At 40.8% G+C, this 11,254-nt stretch overlaps 1 protein-coding gene across 6 annotated transcripts; it reads left to right on the top strand.

Annotated features, from left to right (window-relative positions):
* Window positions 1-272: 272 nt before the first annotated feature.
* On the top strand, window positions 273-8,481 carry LOC119884184 (RNA-binding protein EWS-like). 6 transcript variants are annotated; one of them, XM_038694647.1, is made up of 15 exons: window positions 273-362; window positions 853-892; window positions 1,089-1,140; window positions 1,497-1,635; window positions 1,996-2,191; window positions 2,282-2,541; window positions 2,655-2,814; window positions 5,852-5,886; window positions 6,455-6,484; window positions 6,606-6,721; window positions 6,806-6,935; window positions 7,077-7,187; window positions 7,426-7,552; window positions 7,644-8,000; window positions 8,095-8,481. In XM_038694647.1, exons 1-15 carry the CDS (start codon window positions 347-349, stop codon window positions 8,129-8,131), a joined length of 1,806 nt encoding a protein of 601 aa, XP_038550575.1. In that variant the 5' UTR covers window positions 273-346; the 3' UTR covers window positions 8,132-8,481. The 6 variants fall into 6 exon arrangements, with proteins under 6 accessions (XP_038550575.1, XP_038550572.1, XP_038550570.1 ...); XM_038694644.1 differs by having other exon boundaries at window positions 5,849-5,886; XM_038694642.1 differs by having other exon boundaries at window positions 1,494-1,635.
* Window positions 8,482-11,254: the final 2,773 nt, after the last annotated feature.

Below are 11,254 nucleotides of genomic sequence, written 5' to 3'. Positions count from 1 at the left end.
TTCCCTTTTTGCTTAATGTATGATCGCTGAAGGTCTTGCGATCTCCTTATTTTTATTAAATCTCTTTTTTACTTTATTGTTCGGTTATTACTTTATAGGCTACCCCTAGCTATATGTACGTCTGTATCCCTTATATGTTACATATCCTTTGTTACATGTTGCTTAGAAATCACTTTTCTACTAACAGAAGTCAGAAAGTCCAAGACTTTCAGCATGCCTGACCTTCGGAAAGAAAAGAAAAAAACCGCTCCAGCGAGAGGGCGTATATCTCGCGAGATGTTGTGGTTCTTGCGTAGAGTTCTCCAGCAGCCAGCTCCGTTCAGTCGTCTCACACAGGCACACTAAAATGGCGTCGGCTCCGGGTGAGTGCAGAAATGGGATGTTTTATACTGATTTTGAAGAAATTGTGTTACCTAATTTAAATGTTTTAGTGGTAGGAATTGGTTTAAAAGAGATTACGTCGGCACTATCCGTGTTTTTGGTTTGTATCGTTTCAAAGGTCATTTTCCGTTAGCTAGCAATAAATCAGGCCGAGGCCTAGTCACGTTAGCTTCTCTAACGCTGTCGTAGTGGTAAAATCCGCCGGGTGTTTTTATTTTTTTTTTTGTATTTCTGCCTACAGAGATTGATAATGGACGCCAGATTACCAGTTTTGCCAAGTAATTGTTTGAATACACGTGCCGATAATTCCTACCTACCGTAGTTAGTTTTGAAACATTGTTGTGTTTAATGAACGGTGCTCTAACGACCGGGCTGTAACGTGCTGCTAGCATTAGCAGCGCTGCTGGCGCGCAAACAATGTTTTGTTCGCTCAGTCCTCAGCTAACCACCTCGTAACCTTCTTTTCTTTAGCAGATTACAGCTCCTACAGTCAGACCAGTGCTCAACAGGGGTAAGAGTATTCACCAAACTTACTAAAATAACTTAATGAAGTTTTTTTGTGCGTACGAAAGTTCATGACCTCAATTCAATGTTGACGGTAACCGTTGATAAAAAGTTACTTCATTTAACTTGGCAAATGTTTGAATCACATTGTTTAATATATGCGGCACATGGAAGCTAAAACAAACCCATCTGTGTTTTTATAGGTATGCCTCTTATGCAGCCCAGCCCTCACAAAGTTATGGACAGTCTGCACAGGTGAGATTTAACATGGCGCAGTAACGTTGGTTACTGCTGTAGATTGCTTTGTGCCGGGCCAGTGATTTATTAAGGCTCTATACCCTGTTATTAAAGCCCCTTGAGACTGAATTGTCTGTGAAACTTCACTGATAATGTATAAGTCTGAATGTGTTAATTATACAGTCGGAAACACAAATTGTACTTTCAACATTTTCAATGAGGGTAAGGAACCCACTACTGGAAATATTTTGATGTTGGTGTTATTAAGACAGTTCAGTACATACAGGTAACATCTAATAAAGCACAAAATAAATTATTTTGACGTTGGTGTTAAATCTACTTGGCAGCTAAAGCATGCTCTCGTTTTTCAGCAGAGTTATGGTCAACAAAATTATGGCTCATATGCCCAACCTGCTGCTGCAGACGGAAGTTACACGCAGACAACACCTGCAGCTGGCAGCTACCCCCAGCAGCAACAACAGTATGGATCCTCCTATGCTCAGCCTGCAGCAGGTCAGTTATTAAAATAGGAGCATTTTACAAATTTTGACATGGTTCTGCATGAAATGGGCTGGGATGGACAAACTTGTTGCCCACGTTTGTTTTTTTTTTTTTTTTTTTTGAAGTCCAGACAACAAAAAAAAAATCATTAAGTCATATTTATAAGCCTTTCAGTCTGTTTTGCCAAATCATGTTTCAAACAGTAGTGTACTTGCGACATGGCTGTTAATTATAGTGTATGTTGGCAATGATGCTTGAAAATTCATTCTGACCTTTTCACTGGTAAGTGACTATGGACATGGATTCTAAAGATTGCAATTCAGTATTTAGCTTAAACAATTTTTTATTTTGCTATTGATCTGTTTCACAAAGCTGGCTATCCTGCTGCCCAGTCTACCACTCATAGCTACTCCCAGTCAACCCAGGGTTATGGAGCCAGTGGTTATGACAGTACTCCTGCTGCTGCTGCTCCAGCTGCCTCCCAGTCTTATGGCTCTCAGCCAGGGTATACTGCCCAGTCTGCCTACCCTGGTTATGGCCAGCAGGCTGCTCCCACTGCACCACAGAGGTATGTTGCCCTCTGCTAGGAAACAAACAGGTGAATTCCATGAACGTATTTATTAATTAACTTAATGAGCTGTCTTGCTTTGTCTCTTAGTTATAATGCTAACAGCCAGCCGGCTAGTTACAATCAAAGCAGCTACTCGCAACCAGCAACATATGCCCAACAACAACCTGGCTACCAAGCCCAGCAGGCGAGCTATGGCCAACAGCAGGGGTACCAGCAGCCGGCCCAGCAGCAACAACAGGCTCCCCCTGCTTACCCTCCTCAGGCTGCTGGTTCCTATGGGCAGGCTTCAACCAACCAGTACAGCCAGCAAGGTGGACCTCCCAGTTACAACCAGTCCAACCATTACAGTAAGCTTTTCACCTTACCTAACTGCTGTTTTTTCCCGTCACTGATGCAGGGAACTTTAATATACTTTGACTGTATGTTTTGATTGGTTGATGTTTTGTGATCCTCTTTTTAGATAATTACAGACAGGATGGCCAGGGTGGAGGTTCTGGTTATTCTGGCTCTGATTCTGCAAGGTACCCTGGGGCAGGGGAGAGCAGGGGTCCTGGCAGGGACGGCTTTGATCGAGGTGGAATGATGCACCGAGGGCGTGGAGGCATGGGCCGCGGCATGGGGTAAGTGTCTTTCCTTAGTACTTAACCTCATGTATTTTGACTCTACAGGTGCAGCGGCCGCTTGGCAGGGCTAAGACAAGTCCCCATTAGAAATGGGAAATAATTCAAAGTAATATACAGCAGTTACAGTTTATGAAACTGTATTTTCTTATCATTGCCTATGGCCCATGATGGCAAAAATTATAGCTTTTCTCATCCAGTTTCTCTCAGCCCTGCCTCTCATTTGGCCAAAGGTAAGAGATTTTGATCCGATACCTGTGCGTAAACATTTAGGTTGAGCAGCTTATATCCTAGAACATCACTTGATTATAAACATTTTAGGATAACTGAATAGTTGCATATTTCATGATAGGTCAGGGACTATGATAGAATCCTATTGCAAGAATATCTTAGGACATACCAAAACTATAATGGGTTTCCTTGAGGAAGGTTCAAACACTCACTATCGAAGCATCCTTTTTAAATCAGTTTCTCACTGTGGTGCATCATTCCCTGTAGGGTTTACAGACTTACAGTTGTTACAATAATGCAATTAGATGTTGCCCCCTAACCCCCCAGTATTTTGATCCTGGAGTCCTTAACTAAAATTGCGTGTCCTGCAAGACCATACAACAAAACAATATTTTAATATAGGCTGGCCTCGTGCAGTACATTCTGTTTTTCACATACACATTTATGCATAATAAGTGCAATATTTGGGTCCATTTCCTCTTCATGTGGTATTTTTCCTCTCCTTTTTTGAAAATTACAAAAACATTCACTGGTATTTTCAGTTTGTGGTTTGTTTTTGCAAGGCTGTCACTGACAAGAAGTATTTGTGCATTTGATTGTCCTGGCAAAGTACTATCAAACACAAAATGGCCCCAGAAAAATAGATCTCAGTAAAAAAAATTGCATTGACTACAGAGGAAAAAGTAAATGCGCAATTTTTTTTTTTTTTCACCCTCAGTTTTCGGCAGGTAGCTCCAGCATTGGTCGTAAAAGATCTGAATTTATCTCTTGCATCTGTTGTACTAAAAGAAGCCAGGTCTCCTAACTGGGTTTTTGTGGTCAATATCCATTCAAGTTAAAATTCATCAGTAAAAACTAAACTTGTTGTGGTCAAAACATATTCAGAGCAAATTTGATAGAAGTTAAACTTAATTTTGAACCCACTCACTAGTTTTCTGGTGTCTAAAATCCTTGACAGAGTTAAAAGGGGTAAAACTGGTCTAGTGTTTTGAAGCCGTGGGAAAACACAGGGCTTAATAAGACTGTACACAGGTATACTATATCTGTTCACTGGAACAGCGTTTTAGGTGGTGGTGTGATCCAGTCTAATCTCAGCCTGGCTCCAAAAACTTCATTTTCTTTTAAATTCTATGTTTAATATAGTTGTGTGTCCCTCATCACAGTGAAATTAGAACTGAATTGAGCTGGTCTTGACACATTTAATCTGCTACCCTCCTTGAAATGGCAGATCCAGATTGGGCTTTTGATCAGTTTGTTCCCTGTACATTGTGTACTGTTCTCTGTACCCGGAAAAGGTTTGACCCCATCCCCAAATTAAATTAACTGACTTTAGCGCCCCTGAAGTGAAAGGGTTACTAAAATAAAAGCCCGGGGTATTAAGGTGAGCAGAGGTTGTACTGTGCACTTTTGTTTTATGTCAGTTATCGCTGATGTAAAAGATGAGAACATTTTTGAATCAGTGTGTATTTGGTTTCTCAAATACTACAGAGGCACTCCAATATATAAATCTTGATAGCATGAAAGGTTTTCATTTTTAGGATTTGGTTTTGGTAAAGAGCTTTTTTTTTTTTTTTTTTTTCCTCCTCAAACTCTAATGGTCTGTTTTGGGTCAGAAATGGCAGAAGAATCAGCTGTTATTTCAGGTGTTTGACAGTTTTCCTTGTACACCAGTGTAAACCTCTTTCTATTTATTTTTTATTTAAAGTAGGTCTGCATAACTTGTTTGTTCTGGTGTTTTTGGTGCCACACACACACACACACACACAGGGCATTTCGGTGAATTTTATACAATACAGGACTCTAATCAAGCAACTCTGCAATATTACCTTTGTAGCGGTAAATAAGAATGCATAAAATCAAATAGGAATACACCCTGAATACATTTAGACTCAGATGTAGCATAGATGTGGTAAGTTAAAATTTAATTTTAGCTTTGCACAGGTACATTGTGTGTTCTGGGGGAGGTGGGGGGGGGGTTACACATGTCATTTTGAAATGTTTGAAGTTGTTTTTGTGGTTTTGGAATACAAATGTTTGTTCACATTCTTTTGAGCACTTTTTAACATGCTTTGTCACATTTATACCGTACAGGTAACAGTGAGAGCCATTTAAAACCATCTTTTCTCTAAAAGGTATCTGTACTCAGTACAGAGCCGCCAACTTAAGCAGCAGGAGGGAGCTTAAACAAAGATTCGGGGGTCTGCCTTTTTTTCAAGAACTGAGGATGGTGGTGTTTAAGCATGATGGGTATTTTAATTGACCAAGTGTTTGTTTATAATTTAACTTAACTGGTAAACACTGTAAAGTCAATTTTTTTTTTCTTTGTTTTTTTTTTCTTTTTACGATGTATAATTGTAGTTTTTTATTTGTGTTACTACCTGGTGAATGTGATCACCTGACTATTTTTACACTTGATTCAGCTGTAACTTTTGTTAGAACTAATGTTATTGGGGTTTCTGGGTAAAACTATCAATGCATCTAAAGTCTCTTCTACCTGTGTACAAATGTGTGGGTTTTGTCACATTTTAAAAGGCAGTCAATGTGTTAGTCATTCATATTTTTTGCACAAATGTATCCACTACTGAAAACTGTCACTGAAGTTGTACTCAGCTAAGGAATGGCACATAGTTAATACTCTGATCCCCTCAATTAGATTGTGTAATTATAGTTTTGGGGAGTTTGTAGTTGCTGTTCGGCTAGTTGGAATGTTTTGATTACTCCCTCAATCAAGCCACTTTGCTCGAGCCATGGAAGTGGCTGTAAAAGGGAAATCGCCTTCATATCTCCATTTATTCCCCCATAGCAGCGCTGGAGAGAGAGGTGGCTTCAGTAAGCCTGGTGGTAAGTTAACGAGTATTACACTGGTTAGTCCTTTCAAAGCCTTAAACTTAAACAAATTAGCTTCGAATATTGATGTGTCTTACATTGTGGTATGCAAAATTTATTTACATGAACACATCTGAAAATATTGGGAACTTTTTTTCATTGCCTGAGACCATATTCTCTGGGGTACTTGGTATAATTCAGTCTCTGCTTATGGTTTTACAAGGAGTTTTTAACAGGTTAATGACAAAATTCCACTCAAATGTGTGTTACGGCGTTAAACAATTTTGAATGCTGAATTCATGTTTGGTTTTTTGAGGATTTCTTACTGGTCTTAGAGGCTTTAACACAATTATTTGCCTAAGGGTCTGAGGTGTTCTATTTTCAATTCAATATATCACTCGTGGGAATTGTGGTGTACCATAAGGTGCCATTTTCAACTTCCCCAATATGGCTGACAGCGATTTATAAAGGAGTGTCTGGATTATCTGTTGTAGTACTCCTCAGGTGTTGTACACTGAACTTCAGTTGCACACACTGACTTTTCTCAATCTGTCTCTCTCCCCCCTCGGCTGATTGACTACAGGACCTATGGGCGGTGACGAGCGTGAAATGGGTGAGTAGTGTCACACTAGACCCTTTAATAGTCCTTCACATTGGTGGTTCATCTACTGAATACTTTTCGTAGAAATATTGTATTTTTACTGAATATTTACACTTTTATGTACTTGTTTCAGGACGTCCTGAGGAGCAGGATGACTCTGAGAACAGCACGATCTACATCACAGGGTTGACTGAGAAGGCTAACCTGGAGGAGATGGCTGAATTCTTTAAACATGTTGGCCCAATCAGGGTAAGAATAGCGCTTCACTCTACAGGTTTGTGTACGCGGGACTGATGTGAAAACTAAACGCCGTTCATTCTCTTGTGTGTCCAGATTAACCGCCGACTTGGCCAACCTGCCATTAACATATACACAGACAAGGACTCTGGGAAGCCCAAGGGAGATGCCACCCTGTCCTATGAGGAGCCAATCTGTGCCAAAGCAGCTGTGGAGCATTTTGATGGTACAATTTATTGACTGTGCCCCCCAGACCTCAACAGAATCGCAGAAATAAATGCATGAATCTAAATGCATCTGTTGAAATTCATCCCAATTAATGTAACTTGTGAATGGATGTTATATTTGTCTTTATTTTTAATTGTAGGAAAGGAGTTCCAAGGCCGAAGGCTTAAGGTATCCATGGCACGCCGCAAGCCCATGATGGGTGGAATGAGAGGTGGCATGCCTATGCGAGATGGCATGATGGGTCGTGGAGGTAAATGTCAACAGTATTAATTAGACTGTTTAATGGCATGTTCACACTATTCTTCACTGTCAGGTGCTTATGTGAGTTGAAACCCTCCCCATGCTTTTGGCTCCACACAGAAAACTTGACTAAAGTTGAAATATTGGCTGCCCGGCCTCTCGCTTAAGATGACTGTTGCTAGACACAGCTGAAAATGTGTGAATACAATGGTGTGATTTCAAGTGCTATGATTTCCTTGTCTCATCAGGTATGATGGGCCGTGGAGGAGACCGTGGCGGGTTTGGCCCAAGAGGTGGTCCACGCGGTATGGGCAGAGGTGGACCCACAGGAGGCAACATGCAGCAGAGAGCTGGCGACTGGGAGTGTCCTAACCCGTATGTTTTACTTAATAGTGCCGTTTCTTCTTGGATGCCTTTTTGTTGTATCAAAGATTAGTTTAATTTATTTAATGGTGTCTGTTCCCAGTGGTTGTGGCAACCAGAACTTTGCCTGGAGGATGGAGTGTAACCAGTGCAAAGCCCCCAAACCAGAAGGGTTAGGTGGTGGCCCTCCCTTTCCCCCCGGAGGTGACCGTGGCAGAGGTGGAATGGGAATGCGTGGAGGTAGAGGTATGGACCGTGGTGGGCCGGCGGGAGCTGGAGGCCCAGGTGGCCCTGGAGGTTTCCGTGGAGGCTGGGGAGGCGACCGCGGTGGATTCAGAGGGCGTGGTGGAATGGATAGGGGAGGTTTCCGGGGGGCTGGACGTGGAGGACCACCCATGGACCGAATGGGTGGCAGAGGTGGAAGAGGAATGGGCCCACCAGGTGGCAAGATGGACATGAGGTATGATTCCTCTTAACCAAATAGATGTGTGTTTGAAAGTCATTGATAAAAGTAAATAGTGTCACTTAGTACTTTTCTCTTCTGCTCTTTTTAGGGACCATCGCCAGGAGCGCAGAGAGCGACCCTACTGAAGGAGAACTTGACTGTTCCTCTTGTGGAATTTTTTTTTAGACAACAATTTTTAATTTATGATTCCATACTTCAGTGGTTATAGAACTGCTTTCAAACATCCTGTGCAGTGTCAATTCGTGTGGGTTTTTTTTTTGTTTTTTTTGTTTACCCTCGTTTATGCTACATCTTGTATTTTGCATGTTTTTGTTTATTTGTTTTTTAAATATGCAGATTAGGTTTGACGTTGTATTGTAAAATGCGTCCCCCCCCCCCCCCCCCCCCCCCCATTCGTTAACATACTTGCTTCCCCTTTCCCATAATGACAATTGTAATGAAGACAAATTTGGGAAATAAAATTTTACTGATTTGATGTTTGAGTTTGAGAGCTTTACTCAACTTTACAAAATGAAGTCATACAAGAAATATATAACGGATAATGGTCTCTTTGAGTTCACAGCAGTTGTTTGGGGGGGGGGGTATTTTTTGGTCTATTTGTGTCCAGTGGCAGGCAGCATGTGTGATTATGTTGCTGTTCAAGACATATCTGGTAGGTGGTTCTTAAAGGAAATAGTCATTACGTGTACAGGTAATATCAAAGTCAAATGGAATTTAAAAAAAATAAAACTTGTTTGTTAACAAAAGTTAAGTGAGTAATGAGTTTGAGTGTTTGATCATGCTAAAGCAGTGTGAAGCTCCTTGTTGCATATAAAGTGACTCCGTGTTGCTCCAACAAATTAGGGAAAGTTTCCGGGCTGCAAAACCTTTTTATAGATGTTGAAGAGTTGCACAGTTTCATAAGTCTGCAGTGGGAGTTGTTTTTTTTTTTTAATGTCTGCAGAGATGATAAACAGGCACCTCCTTGTCCCACTACAGATCATAATAGAGTTCTATTAAAGCCACATTTTCCTGTGGTCTGTGATGAATTCACATGCATGTCATTGCTCTCCTTGGAGGCCAAAGTGTAGGACAAATTAAGGTGCCTTTTATAATGTTAAAAAAAATAATAACCCTTGTGCCGCAGCCTTCCTTTAACTGCTGCTATGGACATGAAATGTTTTGTGTTCCTATTACTGTATCGTAAAGAGCTCCTCAGTGTGTTAATATTTTGAGTGGATCTGCCACTTTTAGACCTACTTTTTTTTTGTTGTTGTTTCTGCTGTTCACTTCTTGTCTATAGGTGGAGTACATCTGCAGGTCGAATCCTGCAGCTGCTGTTACGTTTCTTGCCAATAGGTGGCGCAGGTTGGACAGAAGCTTTCAGTGCTGCAGTTCTGACTCACAGGACACTGGCTGGACCTGATTTCTGGTGCTTTGCGTGTTTCCATGTTTACACAAAACAGTAGCATACAGGACAAAGCTTTTCTTATTAATGACTGACTTTAATTTTACTCTTCAGATGTAAGTAAAGTCTTAACAAATTGCCAGTAACTTATTTTCTGCCTTAACTGTTGCCTTGCACAGCTCTAGAATTGTAACTTGTCCTAACCAGAGGCAAGTAGGCTACCTGTGTATGTTTAGATATCACAAATAACACAGCTATTTTTCTATTTTTGTTCCTCATAGCTTCCTATTGTAACTGCATTCTCACATTCTCCTTATTGTGTTTTTTAAAATGGAGCAGTATTCCCTGTTAGGCAGTCCAGTTGAATTAAGCATGCTTATTAATCGCAGATGTCAATCGTTGGCACAATTTATTTTCACATCTGGCAAACATACGACTGTTCAGAACATCCTACAGCTCTTTGAAGTTTTCTTTTCGTACACCTTTTGAATTACCACTGGGAAAAATCCTGCTTGTAGGAGTCTGTCAAAAGTATTTGGTGACACTGTATGGCACATCCTTTGCAGTGTTTTCTGTTTAGAAGTTAGCTTGTCTACAAATTTGCCTGAGTCGAACACTTTGCTGTGGCTTAAACACGCAGGCTTATATCTGTATGTTTCCATACCTGTCATTTTGAATACAGCAGCTGGCTTTCATTCAGACCACCTAAGGTTTTAGTGGGACACAAAACCTCTTCCATCTCCAGGACTGCTGTCGTTTCTGATCCTGACCTGTGACTTTGGTGTGGAGAGGAAAGAAAAACAAGTTTTTCATGATTATAAATAGCCAACAGGTCGTTCTGTGTTCACTCTTAGCAGCTCACATCTTTATATATGAGAAGTGGTCTGACCTCACCATCCTGTTACTGTGAGATACAGTAATCAAGGCTCATGTCTGCAAGTTTCCCTCAGGGGAAACCCTGTCCCAGCTGACATCTTGAAGTGCTTCTCATTCGCTGTGGCCAGTTGTTCACGTGGATTAATAGAGTGCTGAATTCTCTCCCTCGCGCTCTCTCTTTACTGACAGAAAAGCTGATTCATCCAGGCCCAGAAAATGATCTCATCAACCCCCACCTTCTCCCTCCTTGCTCTCTAGCTCTGTCCCCTCTCTCTCTCTCTTAAACAGATACACATCCCTCTTTTTAAATGAAAACAAGCCCTCCTCCTTGGCAGTGGGCTTTCTTTAAATTCAAACAATCACACATTAGGAGAGCACATGAGCAGCTCCAATAGATTGTTAAACGGGGGAATGAGATAGTGGAAAGGTTTTCTAAAGGCTCAGTCAGACGCTTTCAAACAAAACATCCAGGTATATTTACATACAAGTGAAAAGATAAACATTTTTATGAAAAATAAGGGGTTCTGTGTATGTCAACAGCGATCAGATCAAGTGTCCAAATGCATAACTGACAAGTGTTCAACAGCATCAGAAAACATTAAAAACTTTAGTTGCGTTTGTATGAAGAGACTGCTTCCATAGCAGTTTGTAATCATGTACTTCAAATGTTGGTGGTAATGCTACCCTTTAGTTCGCAGTCAGATCATAGACTGTGTCTTTAAAGCTCCAAGAAAGTATCCATGATGATTTCAAAATTTTTACATACCATTAATGAAACCTGAAAATCAGGTCACACTTGACCCAAGTTTCAAACCGTATGTTGAGCCTCCAGTCAAGAACTGTCTGTTGTTTTTGTCACTTGTTGGTCTTGCATTCTCATATCTGCATATTTTTTAGACAATAAAGGAGAGAAATCTAACATGTTTTTCTATGTTAACATAACACTAAAGTTGACCTAACTTACTAAGGGCTCCCAAAACGTAGT

Source organism: Micropterus salmoides, unplaced genomic scaffold (genome assembly GCF_014851395.1).
Source record: "Micropterus salmoides isolate LMB-PRFRI ecotype aquatic unplaced genomic scaffold, ASM1485139v1 Ms_hic_scaffold_326, whole genome shotgun sequence".
In the NCBI taxonomy this organism is placed as follows: domain Eukaryota; kingdom Metazoa; phylum Chordata; class Actinopteri; order Centrarchiformes; family Centrarchidae; genus Micropterus; species Micropterus salmoides.
The sequence above is the reverse complement of the archived record's forward strand: the minus strand, read 5'-3'. Positions and strand labels throughout refer to the sequence as shown.